Consider the following 16,874-nt stretch of genomic DNA (forward strand, 5'->3'; position numbering starts at 1 on the left):
GCCTGAGAGTCCAGACTCCCCCCACAAGAGCGTGGGTCCCCAGGGGCTTGCCTGGAACTGGGGTTCAGTGCAGTCAGAACTGGGGCTCGGTGCAGTCAGAATCCTCTGACTCCCCTCCACTAGGGAAAGCCTGTGGCGACCCCCGCAGCCTTTGTGCGCACCGGCGCGGCGCGTGTGCGCACTTTCAGTCCTCCGCCTTCCCCGGCTCCTGAGTCTCCGCCCGAGAGTCCAGACTCCCCCTACAAGAGCGTGGGTCCCCAGGGGCTCGCCTGGAACCGGGGTTCACTGCAGTCAGAACTGGGGCTCAGTCAGGATCCTCTGACTCCCTTTCACTAGGGAAAGCCTATGGCTACCTCCGCAGCCTTTGTGCGCACTGGCCCGTGTGCGCCTTCAGACTTCTGCCTTTCCCAGCTCGCGGTCCGAGGCTTCCTTCCCCCTTCCTCCAGAGGAAGTCAGCCAAGCTCTCAGCCGCCCTTCCTCTCTGCGCGCACAAAGCCCCTTTGCCGTACCTCCAATTCTCTGTGAGCTTTTCTCCTTCCTTCTAGTTGTAGAATTTTCACTCAGCCTGCTTTCCTGTGGTTCTGGATGGTGTCCGTTCTGTCTTTTAGTTGTAGTTTTGAAATTGTTGTGCGAGGCAGCAGTTTAGGTGTTTACCTATGCCGCCATCTTGGTTTCTCTTGAATGTCCTAATCTTTAATTTCTAGCTCCTAAAAGGGGGAAAATAGAACAATGAATGGTGGGGGGGGGATGTGTTTGTCCTTTACATCCCCTAAAATTCACATCAACTTGATAGGGAGGAGCTTTTAACAATGCAGTGTGTGTGCAACAATGACTGCCTGTTTCTGTGCCAGTAACTTTTGTGATCAGAAGCAGCATTTGGAGAGACAGAGATCCCTAGTTTTTGGAGTACAGGGTTTTGTTGCCCACTCTGGCCTCTGCAAGCTGCATGTAAGCTGCTCTGCAGTGGCTGGCAGCTGTGAACATGATCCCAGAGCAGTTTAATGTAACTATCATCAAAATCAGGGTATAGAATAGTTCCATCGCTTGTAAAAACTCTTCATGCTGTCTCTTTGGAGGGACACCTTCCCATATCCCTAATCACTAGCAACCACTAGTTGGTTGTATGTCACTATAGTTTTGTTGTTTAGGAAATGCCATCTAAATGAAACCTGTTGAATTTGGCTTTGTTAACTTGGCATAATGCCTTTGAGATTTATTCAGGTTGTTACATGGATTAATTGTTCATTTTTATTGCTGAGTGGCTTTCCATGATATTTATGTACCACAGTTTGTTTATTCGTTCACCTATTGAAGGGCATCTTGGCTGATTCCCGACTTGGCTACTATGAATAGGATTGCTGTGAACATCAGTGTAAATGTTTTTGTGTAAACCTTAGTTTTTATCTCAGTAGGGTAAATATCCAGGAGCAGGATTATTGGGTCATACGATAAGGGTATTTTTTACTTTTAAAACTTTTAAGAAGATTTAGAAGAAACTTCCCAATTGTTTTCACATTTCCAACAATGTAATATGAGAGTTCCAATTTCTCCATAGTCTCTCCAACATTTGTTATTGTTATTATTTTTATTTTATCAATTCTAATTTGTGAGAAGTTGTACCTTATAGTGGTTTTATTTTGCATTTTCCTAATAGTGTGGAATATCTTTCTATGTGCTTATTTGCCACTATATATATATATATATATATATATATATATATATATATATATATATGGTGGCAAGTAAGCACACACACACACACACACACACACACACACACATATATATATATATATATATATGTATATATATATATATATATATATATAAAATGAGGGGTCTGTTTAAGTTTTCTAACCCATTTTTAATTGTGTTGTTTATTTTCTTATTGTTGAATGTGAGTGTTACTTATATATTCTGGATAAAAGTCCTCTTTTAGATATGTGATTTGCAAATAATTTCTCCCATTCTATAGCTTGTCTTTTCATTTTCTTCAAAGTATCTTTCACAGAGCAAAATTTTAAAATTCTGATTAAGTTTAATTTATCATTTAAAAAATATACAGCAAGTCCTCACTTAACATCATCTATAGTTCTGTGACTTTAGGTGAAACAATGTATAATGAAATGAATTTTACTGTGGGCTAATTGGTACAAACACAACTTAAGTTTCTATGGTATCACATCAATGTAATGAAACAACATTATTCGAGGAGCTGCTGTGTTTTTGGTGTCATGTTTAAGAACTATTTGCCTAACTAAAGGTTATGCAGACTTTCTCCCATGTTTTTTTCTAAATGTTTTATAATTTTACATTTTCTATTTAGACTTATAACTTAGCTTTTATATAAGTCATTATGTTTAGGTTAAGTGCATTATCTATATAATAAAGAGGTAATATGCTAATTGGTCCTAATGGTGTCCCAGTCACAACCATCAATAGGCTGTGCGTGCACAGGAGCTGGTGGGTGGGGATGGGGATGGGGACTTCCGCCCCCACCTCAGGCACATGCAGACCTGCCCAGCGTTAACTTCATGCTGCCTCGGAGGCAGAGGCTGCTCCTGATGGAGGCATGCGCAGGCAGGAGCTGGTGGGCGGGGATGGGGGCAGGGACTTCTGTCCCCAGCAGAGGCATGCACAGGCCTGCGCCGCCTGGCCTGGAGGGGGGCATTAAGACAGGGGCGGCCCCCCCTCTGATGGAGGCACGCACAGGCCCGCGGCACCACTCAGCCCGTAGGGTGGTGTCAGGGTGGGGGCGTGGCCTCAGTGGAGAGCTCTCAGCACTCCTGTGCCAGGGTCTGAAGGTGCAGAGAGGAAGGGAGAGCAGATGGGCAGTTATGGGGTTTAGGCCAGGAGGGGAGCCAGATAGGCAGTTAGGGGCATCAGGCCAGGAGGGGAGTGCAGTTAGGCAGTTAGGGGGATCAGGCCAGGAGGGGAGAGCATATAGGCAGTTAGGGGGATCAGACAAGGTGGGGAGAGAAGTTAGGGCCATTAGGCTGGCAGGGGAGTAGTTAGGGGCATCAGGAAGGCAGGAGAGCAGTTAGGGGCATCAGGCAGGCAGGCAGGTGAGCTCTTAGGAGCCAGTGGTTCTGGATTGCGAGAGGGAACCCAGATTGGAGAGGGTGCAGGCCAGGCTGAGGGACCCACCTCCATGCACGAATTTCATGCACTGGGCCTCTAGTATTACATATAATGTCCAATTGTTCTAATACAATTCTTTGAAAAGGCTGTGCCTTCTCCATGAATTGCTTTTCCACTATTGTGAAAAGTCAAATGACTTATATCAGTGAGGATTTCTTTTTGGACTATTCTGTTTCATTGCTCAATATCTTTTCTTGGCCAGTAAGTATTGCATTGTTTTGATTGCTGTAACTTTACATTGTAAACCTTATAAACAGGTAGTGTGATTTCTTCATCTTTCTTCCTCATTTTTGAAATAATTTTAGTTCTTATACTTTCCTTACCCTTCCAAATACATTTTGGAATTGGTTTACTGTATCTACAAAATATCTTGATGGGATTTTGATCATAATTGCATTGAATCTTCAGATCATTTTGGTAAGAGTTGACATCATTCCTATGTAGAGATTTTCAATTTTTGAACGTGGTATGGCTTTCATCATTAAGTATGAGGTGTGGGCAAGTAATACTTTTTAGATACCCTTTATCAGGTTGAGGACATTCCCTACTATTTCTAGTTTGTTGATATTTTTAACATGAATTGATGTTGAATTTTGAGAAATGTCTTTTTTATATCAATTAATATGATTATGTACTTTTTTTTCTTTAAACTGTTAATTTGAGGGATTTTACTAATTTAATTTCAAATATTGAATCAACATTTTATTACCAGGACAAATGCCACATGGTGATGGAGTATTTATTATTTTTATATTTTATTATATTTAACATTTTATTGAGGATTTTTGTGTCTGCATTCATGAGGGGTATTAGATTAGTCTTAGTTTTCTTTCTTCCCCTCCTTTGTTGATACATTCTTTGTGTGGTTTTGGTATCTGGTTAGTAATAGTCTCATAAAAGGAGTTGAGAAATGTTTCCCTCTCTTTTCTTTCCTGGACATTTTATAAAGATTTGACAGAATTGATCACTGAAACCATCTAGGTCTGTGGATTTCTTTAGAATATTTTAAGTATGAATTCTATTTCTGTAATTTCTGTAATCAGGTTATATTCTTTATCTAGCGTGAGTTTTGGTAATTTGTGATTTCAGTGGAAATTTTCCATTTTATTTAAGTTCTCAAATTTTATGTGCATAGAAATCTTCATAGTATCCCACTTATTATTCCTTTAATTTCCTGGGGGTCTGTAGTGATATCCCTTCTTTCCCTTCTGATATTGGTACTTTTTTTCTTCTCTCTTTTTCTTCATGTTATTCTGTCTAGAGTTTTATCAAATGTTTTGATTTTTTTAAAGACAAACTGTTTTATTGATACTCTCTATTGTTTTTGTTTTTAATTTCTTTGGTTTCATCCTTACCTTTATTTCATTTCTTCTGCTTGCTTTGGGTTAATTTGCTCTCTTTTTTTTGTGGATTCTTAAGGTGGAAGTTAAGATTTGAGACCTGATTCCTGATTTGAGACAATTCCTTTTTTTCTAATGTAAGAATTAAACATTTCATCCTTTTTGATACATTGTATTTTATTTTTGTGCAGTTTATAATCTATATATATAAAAGCCTAAGCTACCATCCTATTGTTTGACTGTTCACCTGGTAGCTATGATGCACAATGTCCACCAGGGGGCATACGCTCCAACCAGTAGAGGAGGGAGCCTGATTTCTGCGGAATTGGCCATGGGTTAGGTTGCTGCTGGGGCACTGTCGGCCCTGAATCTGCTTCAACTGCACCCCGGACCCAGAGAGGAGGGAGTCTGATTCCAGGGTGCACCACCCAAGAACCACCCTCTCACAATCTGGTACTCCTCAGGAAATGTCAGAGAGCCGGTTTCTGCCCAATCCCTGCAGGCCAGGCCGAGGGACCTCACCAGTGCACAGCATGCACTGGGCCTCTAGTATTATATAATTTCCTTTGAGAATTCTTCTCTATGGATTTGCCTTTGTAGCCACTCATACAATTTGTCATGTATTCCGTATCTTTTGGTTCTTGGTTGTAATCAAGTGCTAAATTGAAATATAAATAATCACTGAAGGTTTTAACAGCTTTATTTGTGGTTATGAATAATAATGTGACATTTATATACATTACTTTATTAAGGATAAGAATAGCTATCATGTATTAAATGCATACTATGCCTAGCCACTATGCTGATCACTTTATGTAACCATATCTCATTAAATTCTCCCAGCAACCATTTCAGCCAAGTACTGTTATTAGACCCATTTTAAGATTGAGGAAACTGTCACACATATTTTAAGTGACTTGTTCAGAGTCACTAGGCCAGTAAGTGATTCTGTCTTACTATGTACCATGTGTCTTACTATGTACCATGTACTTTTCTGAGCACTTTATACATATTGACTCTTTATAATAATCTCGAGTTGGTACTATTATGTTTCCATTGTGCAGATGAGGAAACTCTCACAGGACCTTCTAGTGGCCCATTATCCATTTCGCATACCCAGTAGAAATGTGGGTGTCAGGCTGGAGGTGGGTATAAAGTGAAATCAAAAGCCTTGGCCTCTGGCCGAAACCGGTTTGGCTCAGTGGATAGAGCGTCGGCCTGCGGACCGAAGGGTCCCGGGTTCGATTCCGGTCAAGGGCATGTACCTTGGTTGCGGGCACATCCCCAGTAGGGGGTGTGCAGGAGGCAGCTGATCGATGTTTCTCTCTCATCGATGTTTCTGGCTCTCTATCCCTCTCCCTTCCTCTCTGTAAAATACCAATAAAAAAATATATTTAAAAAAAAAAAAAGCCTTGGCCTCTGATGTGGTCAGTTGCTTACCTGTTAGACTGTGCCCTGGGTCAGTAGAGGGCAGTTGCACTGTGTAACTGGGACAGTTTTACCACAAAAGACACAAGGGGTTCTAGTGCCTTTCAGCATGACCGTCCCTGCCCCACTGGCATCCCAGAATTTTTTTCCTACGTGGCTTGCAGTCTGATACACTCACTAATGCTCTCTCTCTCTCTCTCTCTCTCTCTCTCTCTCTCTCACACACACACACACACACACACACACACATACACTCTGAAGAGGTGTAATGATCATGTCATGGATTTGAAGCAGGGTACAGTGGCCAAAACATAGGCTTTAAACTTGAGGAAACCTGTGTATGACTTCTCCTTCTGCCACTTATTATCTGTGAGATCCTGGGCAAGTCACTTAATCGCTTAGTACTTTGGTTATCTCAGCTATGCAATTGAAGAAGATGATTATAATAAAACCTGTGAGGATTAAATGAGATGATGTATTTGAATAATTAGCCCAGTGATTGGCATATTGAAATGCTCAATACATGTTAGATATTTTGTAATTATTGATATGCAAGATCTTTTTATGTGTTATGGATAATTCTTTAGCATGTATGTAACTTGTGAAACTGAATTTTGAGGACTCAGAACAAATCCTGTCTATATCTAGGAAATTTATCAGTTTTTTAAATCTTGATGTTGGTTTTATCTTCTTTATCTTTGGCCTTCCACAGTCCAATTTCATCATCCTCAAGATTCAACATTTGGTGCCCCAATTTTTAATTGGCCTTGTGTAAATGCCAGCATTTAAGGCAAATGGCAAAGCCTGACACCACTGTCCCTTATGCTGATTACATTATACAGAGAGTTATGCTGTGGCTGTCACATAGGAGGGGCAGACTTAGGCCAGACTCTACTTCACCTGAGGCCTGGAATGACTGTTAATGACCCCTGGTTTAGGCACTGAGGCTTGAGCCATAGTTTTCATCAGTCAAGTTTCTCAGAGCATGCAATATCCCCATGACCCTGTTGTAAAAGCATGGTGACCTGGCCAGCCTGGAGAGTTAGGAGTGTCATTGTATTGATATGCTTCTTCCCTTTGATGGACCAAGCTAAGTCCTGGTGAACTATAGGACTGTGATGGCCTTCCATGACTTAAGAGCATTCTTTTCTTGGTCATTCCCTGAAAGAATATTAAGCTTTGGGCAGTGGATGTTGGAGGTGGTAGAGAGACCCCCTGAAGCCAAAAGGAAAAAGGAGCATCCCCAACTCTCTGCCAGAGGTCATTTTTGCAAGGTATGGTTCAGGAAGGCTCTGATAGAAAGTAGCGAGAGGGATATAAGAGTTTGGAGACTGGAGTCAGATAAACCTGGGTTTGAATCTTGGCTCTTAAATGTGGTGTTGACTAGGTCACTTTGCTTCTTTGAATCTGGTTTTCTCATCAACAAAATGGGAAAAGTAATTGTACCTATCTCATGAGATTGCTGTAAAAATTAAGCAATGGTGTTTATGTAAAGAAGTTAATTAGATACTTTCCTAGAATATGTTAAGTGTGCATCATCACTGTCATTTTGGCATTGGCAACAAGAACAGTAAGAAACACACTGGGAGAAATGAAAAGCAGCCTTGGGACTTCTGTGCTATTCCCTTGGGTCTACTTTTAACTTGTGTTAATCTTAGGCACACATCTGTGAGCTCCAAGAGAAGAGCTAATGTTCTAGGGGTCTACAAGGTGTGGTCTGCTTTCCTATTCTTGGTATAAGAGAAATCATAGTATCTCAGGACCACTGTGTTAGTGTGTGTGTAAGAGATGAAGAGAGTGAGAGTGAGAAGGAGAGACTTGAGATCTAGAAGGCATGTTGACTCAGCGGTGGTTATGTGTGACTCATCAAATCAGCTTTTCTTCAGGAGGAACAGACTGTCATTCTTTACTTCTCTCTTAGTAGTAAAGGACCATTTGCTTGTAATCATAGAGAAAGCTATTTAAATCTGTCCTCAGAGCCCTTTGCAAGTGAAGTTTGTTTCTGACGTGATTGTTCTCCAATTATAAAGAATTTTTAGTGTGTGTTTTAACAAGTTTGTTATTGGGAAGCACTATCACTACACAATGCTGAAGTGACCACCTTCTCCCTGCCATCCCTTCCTTTTAAGTCAGATATACCAATATATAAAATAGATCAAAGGAAGCCTGGAAGGCTGCCATTTCTGCCCTCACCACCTCTGGTAGCAGCCCCTAAAAGCGTTTCTAAGAAGGTGGGGGAACAGTTTGCAAAGCACTGCAGTTGGCTCTCTGGGTTGTACTGGCTTTTTTATGCCCAGGTTGCCATTTGGGGAAAAGAATTGGACATGGTCCCATAAATAAGCAACCCTGTTATAAGAAACTAGAGGCCCATTGCATGAAGTTTCGTGCAAGAATAGACCTTCCTTCCCCTGGCTTCGCTCCTGGCCGCTGGGGAGCCTGCAAGTCCTCGCTCCCGGCCGCCCTGGAGCCTGAAGTCTTTGGTCCCAGCCAGAGCGCAGCTCCCGTAGCTCCCTCCGGCCCCGCCCTCCCCTCATAGCAGGCGTCGCACCCCGCCCGGCTGCTCCCTGACTGTATATGCAAATTAACCCAACATCTTTGTTGGGTTAATTTGCATACTTGCTCCTGATTGGCTGATGGGTGTCACGGAGGTACAGTCAATTTGCATGTTTCTCTTTTATTAGTGTAGATAGGTCTCTACTGTAATAACAGAGCACTTGGACACTGCAGCTTTCCTTTCTAATGCTGTCTGAGCTGCAGTATTTGAAGCTATTGATTGGGGCTGACTGGATGATTTAGAACCATGGTCGGCAAACTGGGGCTTGCGAGCCACATGCGGCTCTTTGGCCCCTTGAGTGTGGCTCTTCCACAAAATACCACGGCCTGGGCGAGTCTATTTTGAAGAAGTGGCATTAGAAGAAGTTTAAGTTTTAAAAATTTGGCTCTCAAAAGAAATTTCAATCGTTGTCCTGTTGATATTTGGCTCTGTTGACTAATGAGTTTGCCGACCACTGATTTAGAAGAACAGAGCTCATCATGTAATGAAGTATTGTAACCAAAGTATGTTCCAAATGTGTTTGGGGGATTTTGAGGCAGTGATGATGCTCTTCAGAACATTTCAGTTAATACAAAATATGCAGCTTTTCATTTATAGTGCACATGTGTCAACTCCAATGCTCTTTTACATGGAGAGCCACTTGTTTACGTTCTCTACCATATGGTGTGGCATAACCTGTCTGCCTCTCCATCAGAGTCTGTGTGTGACCTAGACTTTACTTTTCTTCTCCTCCAGGCTACAGATGCACATGTTGAATGGAGCTCTTCTGGCCTTGCTGTTTCCTGTGGTAAATACCCGGCTGGTAAGTAGTTTCTTCTAGGAGCATATGAGCAACATACAAAGCAGCATTTGCTCACTACTTCATTATACATTGCTTGTCCTCATCCTTAGCTCATGTGCACATGTGACTGTTATAATATCTACATATACTTTACCTTTAAATAACATAGGTTTTAACTGTGCAGGTTTAGTTATATGTGGATTTTAAAAAATAAATAACGTAAAGTACTGTAAATGCATTTTCTTTTCCTTATGATTTTAATAACATTTTCTTTTCTCTAGCTTACTTTATGGTAAGAAAACAGTATATTATACATAAAACATACAAAATATGTGTTAATCGACTGGTTATGTTATTGGTTAGGCTTCAGGAGGCTACTAGTTAAGTTTTTGGGGAGTCAAAAGTTATACATGGATTTTTTGACTGAATGGGGGGGTCACATCCCTAACCCCTGTGTTGTTCAAGGATCAACTGTATTTAATGTTGAGGTTTGATGCAGCCCTGTTTGGATCAGTGGAACATGATGGAAATAGGAGTATTTTGTGGAACTCTGAGGCTTGCAATAGTTTCTGGTTTTGGCCAGAATCAAGACAGACCAAAAAGCCTACGGAAGCTTTTGGAGAGGTTTGGTAGAGAGAAGGGAGACTGGGGACCCCACCCATTAAACAGAGGCTTCCAGATGTTTCTAAGGGTCTCTAGTGAGAACTCAGTCACATTGAACCAAGATAATCTGCTAGGGAGTTTCAAAGCTTATCTGCTTTGCCTAGGGCCCCCTTGGGCAAGAATTAGATTCCTTCCCCATTCGTCCAAACCCACAGGGAAGTCTGGGCCACACACATCCCCTGTGGCCAGCAGGTAGAATCCCACTGTGGCAGGAAGCTGAGTGATAAACCAGCAGAGTGAGAAGCTAGAGCTACAGAGCGGGGTAGCAGGGCCCTGTCCTCAGAGTCCCACACGTGGGAGTGCAGAGGGATTAGTAGGCAATGTCAGAAAGCTCAGGGAAGAAATCACTGATAAATCCTTCCTTTTGTTTTCCATTTGCATGATTTAAGTTTGCCTCATGCATTAAGATCACAGTTTAAATCTCAAGATGATAATTTTTCCTCTTTAGATAACATAGTTTACAAGGTATTTTCACATAACAATTGTGTAAGGTAGATAGGGCAAGTATTATAGCCTTTCGTCACAGAGAAAGAAACTAACATTCAGGGAGTTACACACACACACACACACACACACACACACACACACACACACACACACACACACTGGAGCTTAAGCCTCCAGATCCTATGAACACAATTATACTCACTCTCTCTCCAAGAATTTAGTTATTCCCTCTCCACAAATACTCATGTATATTCTTATGATTGTCATACTGTTCTAGATGCATATTATATACATCAATAGAAATTAAAAGAAAAATTATTCATTTAAGCAGTGGTTTTGAACCCTCAGTATGTTCTAGGCTCACCTAGGGGTACTTTAAAAACAACAAACTGATGAATAAAACAATCAAAAAATTCTGAATGCCCTGCCTCTCTCCCCACTATCCCAGATTACAGTTCTGAATTTTTGGTCTGTGATGTGGCCTGGGTACAGTGTTTTAAAAAGTCCTTCTAACATGGAGCTGCAGTTAGAGCCACTGATTTTGTGCAATGGTTCTGAAACAATATCCATAGCAATAACCTAAAGGAATGGCTGAAAAATGAGGTTTGCCAGTCCTGGCTGGTGGCTCAGTGCCATGCACAAGAAGGTATCAGGTTTGATTCCAGTCAGGGCACATACCTAGGTTGGGGTGTGTATGGGAGGCAACTGACTAATGTTTTCTCTCACACATAGATGTTTCTTTCGTCTCTCTCTCTCTCTCTCTCTCTCTCTCTCTCTTGCTCTCGCCCTCTCTCCCTCCCTCCCCCCCTCTCTCTCCCTCTCTCAAATCAATAAAAACATATCCTTGAGTCAAGATTTTTTTTTTTAAAAGAGGGTTGGCAGACCCCATCCCCAGAAAGTCTGATAGAGAGGGTCTGGGGTAATGTGATTGCATGAGCCCTCAGACCAGTCTTGGAAAATCAGTGTCCTAGTCACTGAAAATTCTTAAGTTACTTTGTGTGTAACTCAAAGTGTGTTCTGATGATCAGCATCAGGTGGCTGCTGCTTGTTAGAAATGCAGAATTTCAGGATCCACCTCAGACCCACTACATCAAAATCTTCATTTTAATAGGTTCCCCAGGTGGCTTATATGGATGGCCTGGCTCCTTTCTTCCAAAGAGCACAAAGCACCTTATAGGTTGACCATTCAGCCTCCAGAAGAGGGAAACACCATGGTGAAAGAGGGCAGGCCATATAACACATCTTTGAACAACATCGTTTTCTTGAGATGCTGTAGGAACTTAACTCCTGTTTATATGAATGGATATGGCAAAATTGGTTTCATTATACATTGTTTTGCTTAGAGTTGCAGAACCTATCAATGATGTTAAATGAGGACTTACTGTATTGTCTCTGTCATAATAGGCCTGGCACATTAAATTCAGTGTTCTCCTGTTACCTGGGATCAGCAGGCAAGGCTGCTAACATAGGTACCTTTGCCCTCCCTTCTGCATTTCCCCATACTATGTGACTTACTTGACTTCCCATGGTGAACTGTAGAATCAGAACTCCTGATTTGGTCTCAGAGCTATAGAGGATAATACCCAAGAATGGTGTTAATCAAACAAATTGAAAACACATTTCTTACTGGCTCAGGTTTGGAGCTGGAGCTCAAGTTACTCCCTGCCTGTGGCGGTAACCTGCTAAGGCAGGGAAGTATATCCAGTTCTATTTTATTCCATCTCTCTAATCACCCTGCTACTGTTTTCTCAGGAGATTCCCAGGCCTGTAAAGATATTGCTATGACATATGTCTGCTATTTTGCTGCCTATGGAGTCTTGTAGGATTTTTATGGTTTCCCGTCTTACATTTAAGTCCTTTAGCCATTTTGACTTTGTTTTTGTGTAAGTTGGTGATCTAGTTTCATTTTTTTGCATGTATCTGACCAAATTTCCCAACACCATTTATTGAAGAGACTGTCTTGACTCCATAGTATGCTCCATATTTGCCTCCTTTGTCAAATATTAATTGAGCATAATGGCTTGGGTCCATTTCTGGGTTCTCTGTTCTGTTCCATTGATCTATATGTCTGTTCTCGTGACAGTCCCAGGCAGTTTTGAGAACCGTGGCTTGGTAATATAGCTTGATATCTGGTATTGTGATCCCTCCAATATTGTTCTTTCTCAGGATTGCTGTGGCTATTCTGGATCTTTTTTTATTCTATATGAATTTTTGGAGAGTTTGTTCTAGATCTTTGAAGTATGCCATTGGTATTTTAATGGGGATTGCATTGAATCTGTAGATTGCTTTGGGTAGTATGGACATTTTAATGATGTTGATTCTATCAATCCATGAACATGGTATGTTCTTCCATTTTTTTATGTTTTCCTCTATCTCTTTTTTCAATGTCCTGCAGTTTTCCGAGTACAAGTCTTTTACCTCCTTAGTTAAGTTTGTTCCTAGGAATCTTAATTTTTTTTGGTGCAGTGGTAAATGGGATTTTTTTTTAAGTTTCTCTTTCTGTGAGTTCATTATTGGTATAAAAAGGCCATAGATTTTGGGTATTAATTTTGTATCCTGCTACATTGCCAAATTCATTTATTAAGTCTATTAGTTTTTTGATGGAGTCTTTGGGGTTTTCCATGTATAGTATCATGTCATCTATATAATAAAAGCCTAAGCGACCTTTACGGCAGAATGAAGAGAATGACTGGTCCCTGTGATGCGCACTGACCACCAGGGGGCAGACGCTCAATGCAGGAGCTGCCACCTGGTGGTCAGTGTGTTATCACAGGGGGAGCACCACTCAGCCAGAAGCCAGGCTGACAGCTGGCAAGTGCAGCGGCGGTGGCGGGAGCCTATCCCGCCTCTGTGGTAGTGCTAAGGAGCAGTGAGCAGAGTGGTAAGGAGCAGCGAGCAGGCAAGTAAGGAATGAGGGGTCCCGGACTGCAAGAGGGCACAGACTGAGCTGAGGGGCCCCTCCCCCACCACCATTGCACGAATTTTATGCACCAGACCTCTAGTCTGCAAATAAGGACAGTTTTACTTCTTCTTTTTCCAATTTGGATGCCTTTTATTTCTTCTTCTTGTCTGATTGCAATGGCTAGCACATTCAGTACTATATCGAGCAGGAGTGGTGAAAGTGGACATCCCTGTCTTGTTCCTTTCCTTGGGGGAAATGGGTTTAGTTTTTGCCCATTGAGTATGATGTTGGCTGTAGGTTTGTCATATAAGGCTTTTATTATGTTGAGGTATGATCCCTCTATTCCCACTTGGCTGAGAGTTTTTATCAAGAAAGTATGTTGGATTTTGTGAAACGCTTTTTCTGCATCAATTGATAGGATTATGTGATTTTTGTCTCTCAATTTGTTTATGTGATATATCACATTTATTGATTTGCAGATATTGTACCATCCTTGCATCCCTGGAATAAATCATACACTTGGTCATGGTGTATGATCTTTCTAATGTAATGCTGAATTCAATTTGCTAGAATTTTGTTGAGGATTTTAGTGTCTATGTTCATCGAGGATATTGGCCTGTAGTTCTCTTGTTTTATGGTGTCTTTATCTGGTTTTGAAATTAGGATAATGCTAGCTTCATATAAAGAGCATGGAAGTTTTGCTTCCTCTTGAATTTTGTGGAATAATCTGAGGATGATAGGTTTTAGTTCTTCTTTGAATGCTTGGTAGAACTCCCTTGTAAAGCCTTCCCTACCAGGGCTCTTGTTTGGTAGAAGATTTTTGATCACTGCTTCAATTTCTTCAGTAGTTATCGGCCTATGCAGGTTTTTTCATTCTTCCTGATTGAGTTTTGGGAGCTTGTATTTTTCTAATAATAAGTCCATTTTGTCTAGGTTGTTCATTTTATTGGAATAGCGTTGTTCATAGTATTTTTTCATAATCCTTTTTATTTCTCTGGGATCGGTTGTTACTTCACGTCTTTCATTTCTGATTTTGTTTATTTGGGTCCTCTCTCTTTGCTTCTTGGTGAGCCTGGTTAGAGGTTCATCAGTCTTGTTTATCCTTTCAAAGAACCAGCTCTTGGTTTTGTTGATCTTTTGTATTTTTTTTCCTCTATGTCATTTATTTCCACTCTGATCTTTATTATGTCCCTCCTTCTGCTTACACTGGGCTTTTCTTGTTGCTCTCTTTCTAACTCGTTGAGTTGTTGGGTTAGATAATTCATTACCATTGTTTCTTGTTTTTTTGAGGTAGGCCTATAGAGCTTTGAACTTCCCTCTCAAGACTGCTTTCACTGTGTTCCATAGATTTTGGATTGTTGTGTCTTCATTGTTGTTTGTTGCCAAGATACTTTTTATTTCTTCTTTGATCTCTTTGCTAACCCAATCATTGTTTAATAGCATGTTATTTAGCCTCCAGGTGTTTGATTTTTTTCATTGTTTTTATTGTAGTTGATTTCTAATTTTATGCCATTGTGGTCTGAGAAGATGCTTGATATGATTTCTATCTTCTTGAATTTAAAGAGACTTTGACTGTGTCCCAACATGTAGTCTATCTTTGAAAATGACCAATGTACGCTTGAGATGAATGTATATTCTGTGGCTTTGGGGTGAACTGTTCTGAAGATTTCAATTAATTCCATCTGATCTAGTGAGTCATTTAGGTAGGATTAATGTTGCTTTGCTGATTTTTTGTTTAGAGGATTTATCCTGTGGTATTAGTGGCGTGTTAAAGTCCCCTACTAATACTGTATTGCTGTCAATATGTCCCTTGATATCCTCCAGAATTTTTTTTTAAAATATATTTGGGTGCTCCTGTATTGGGTGCATATATATTTACCAGAGTTATATCTTCTTGTTGAATTGCTCCCTTTAGTATTATGAAGTGGCCTTCCTTATCTCTTGTTGTGGCCTTCACTTTGAGGTATAGTTTGTTAGATATAAGTATTGCTACCACAGCTTTTTTTTTCATTTCCATTCACCTGAAAAACTTTTTTCCATCCCTTCACCATAGTTCTGTGTGAGTCCTTTGTTCTAAGGTTGGTTTCCTGTAGAGAGTAGATATATGGGTCATGTTTTCTTATCCACACAGCTACCCTATGTCTTTTGATTGGGCAATTTAATCCATTTACATTTAAAGTTATTATTTACTAGAGGCCTGGTGCATGAAAATTCATGCACTGGAGGGGGTGTCTCTCAGCCCAGCCTGTCCCCTCTCACAGTCTGAGAGCCCTCAGTGGTGGGAGGTAACCCGGTGATCAGGGGAAGGTGATGCCCCATCACACCTCTGCTGCTGCCACTGCTGGCAGTGTAAGCCTCAGTCGACCCTGGTTACCTGAGCCTTGGGCAACCCTGTGTGGCTGTGAAGCCACCGTCCGAGGCTTGTCTGCACCTCGGACTGTTCCTGGGTGGATGGGCAGTTCCGTCCGAGGCTTGCCTGTGCCTTGGGTGGGCCGGCCCTGAGTGTCTGGGAGGCTGAGGGAACTGGGGGACTCCAGAGGCATGCACGTGGAGTGGCCGGGCCTGCCTGGGATTGGGCCCAGCCTTGCCCTGTGCCTGCTATCCCAGCGCAGCTAAGGGGCTTTGGTGCTGCCATATTGTGGCTGTGGTGCTGCCATCTTTGAGGGCAGGGCAGTCAATTAGCATATTCCCTCCTTATTGGCTGTGGATGTCGCCATCTTTGATGGCTGGGCAGTCAATTAGCATAGTCCCTCCTTATTGGCTGTGGGCAATGTCATCTTTGAGGGCTGGGCAATTAATTAGCATATTTCCTCCTTATTGGTTGTGGGCACCACCATCTTTCCGACGGTGTGAGGGTCAATTAACATATTCCTTGTTTGTTAGATTGATAGGTACTTGTTTGTCACAATTTTTATTCTTTATGCCTGTGTTCCTTCTTCCCTTCCTATTCTTTTTACAACAGACCCTTTAGCATTTCTTGCATTGCTGGTTTGGTGGTAATAAACTCCCTTAGTCCTTTTTTTTCTGTGAAGCTCCTGATTTCACCCTCAATTTTGATTGATAGCCTTGCTGGGTACAGTATTCTTGGAATCAGACCCTTGCTTTGCATGACTTTGCATATTTCATTCCATTCCCTCTTGGCCTGATGTGTTTCTGTTGAGAAATCTGTTGTTAGTCTGATGGGAGATCCTTTGTTGGTAACTTTCTGTCTCTCTCTGGCAGCCTTTAAGTTTCTTACTTTGTCGTTGGTGTTTGCCAATTTAATTATAATGTGTCTTGTCAATATTTTTGCATTCATCTTGTTTGGGACTCTGTGAGCTTCTTGGACTTGTGTGAGTTTTTTCTTCTTTCCAGTATCAGGGAAATTTTCTGTCAATATTTCTTCAAAGAGGTTTTCTATTCCTTGCTCAGTTTCTTTTCCTTCTGGGACCCCTATTATGAGAATGTTGCTTCATTTTGTGTTGTCCCAAAGTTCCCTTAGGCTCTCTTCCTCTTTTTCAAGTTTTTATTGTAGATGCAACTCTGCTTGGATATTTTTTCTTACCTTGTTTTCTAGCTCACTGATTCAGTCCTCCACTTCCTCTACAGTAGTCTACTATTGATGCTTTCTATTGAGTT

General features: G+C 41.4%; 1 protein-coding gene across 5 annotated transcripts in view; it reads left to right on the forward strand.

Annotated features, from left to right (window-relative positions):
- The window catches only part of TMEM164 (transmembrane protein 164), a 326,422-nt gene that overhangs the window by 161,379 nt on the left and 148,169 nt on the right, over window positions 1-16,874 (forward strand). For all 5 annotated transcript variants that reach the window (XM_080652989.1, XM_080652988.1, XM_080652987.1 and 2 more), the window contains one exon: window positions 9,199-9,265. In XM_080652989.1, coding sequence (XP_080509115.1) covers window positions 9,206-9,265 — 60 coding nt within the window. In that variant the 5' untranslated portion in view covers window positions 9,199-9,205. The remainder of the gene's footprint in view (window positions 1-9,198; window positions 9,266-16,874) is intronic.

This window comes from Plecotus auritus (genome assembly GCF_963455305.1).
Source record: "Plecotus auritus genome assembly, chromosome: X".
Classification (NCBI taxonomy): domain Eukaryota; kingdom Metazoa; phylum Chordata; class Mammalia; order Chiroptera; family Vespertilionidae; genus Plecotus; species Plecotus auritus.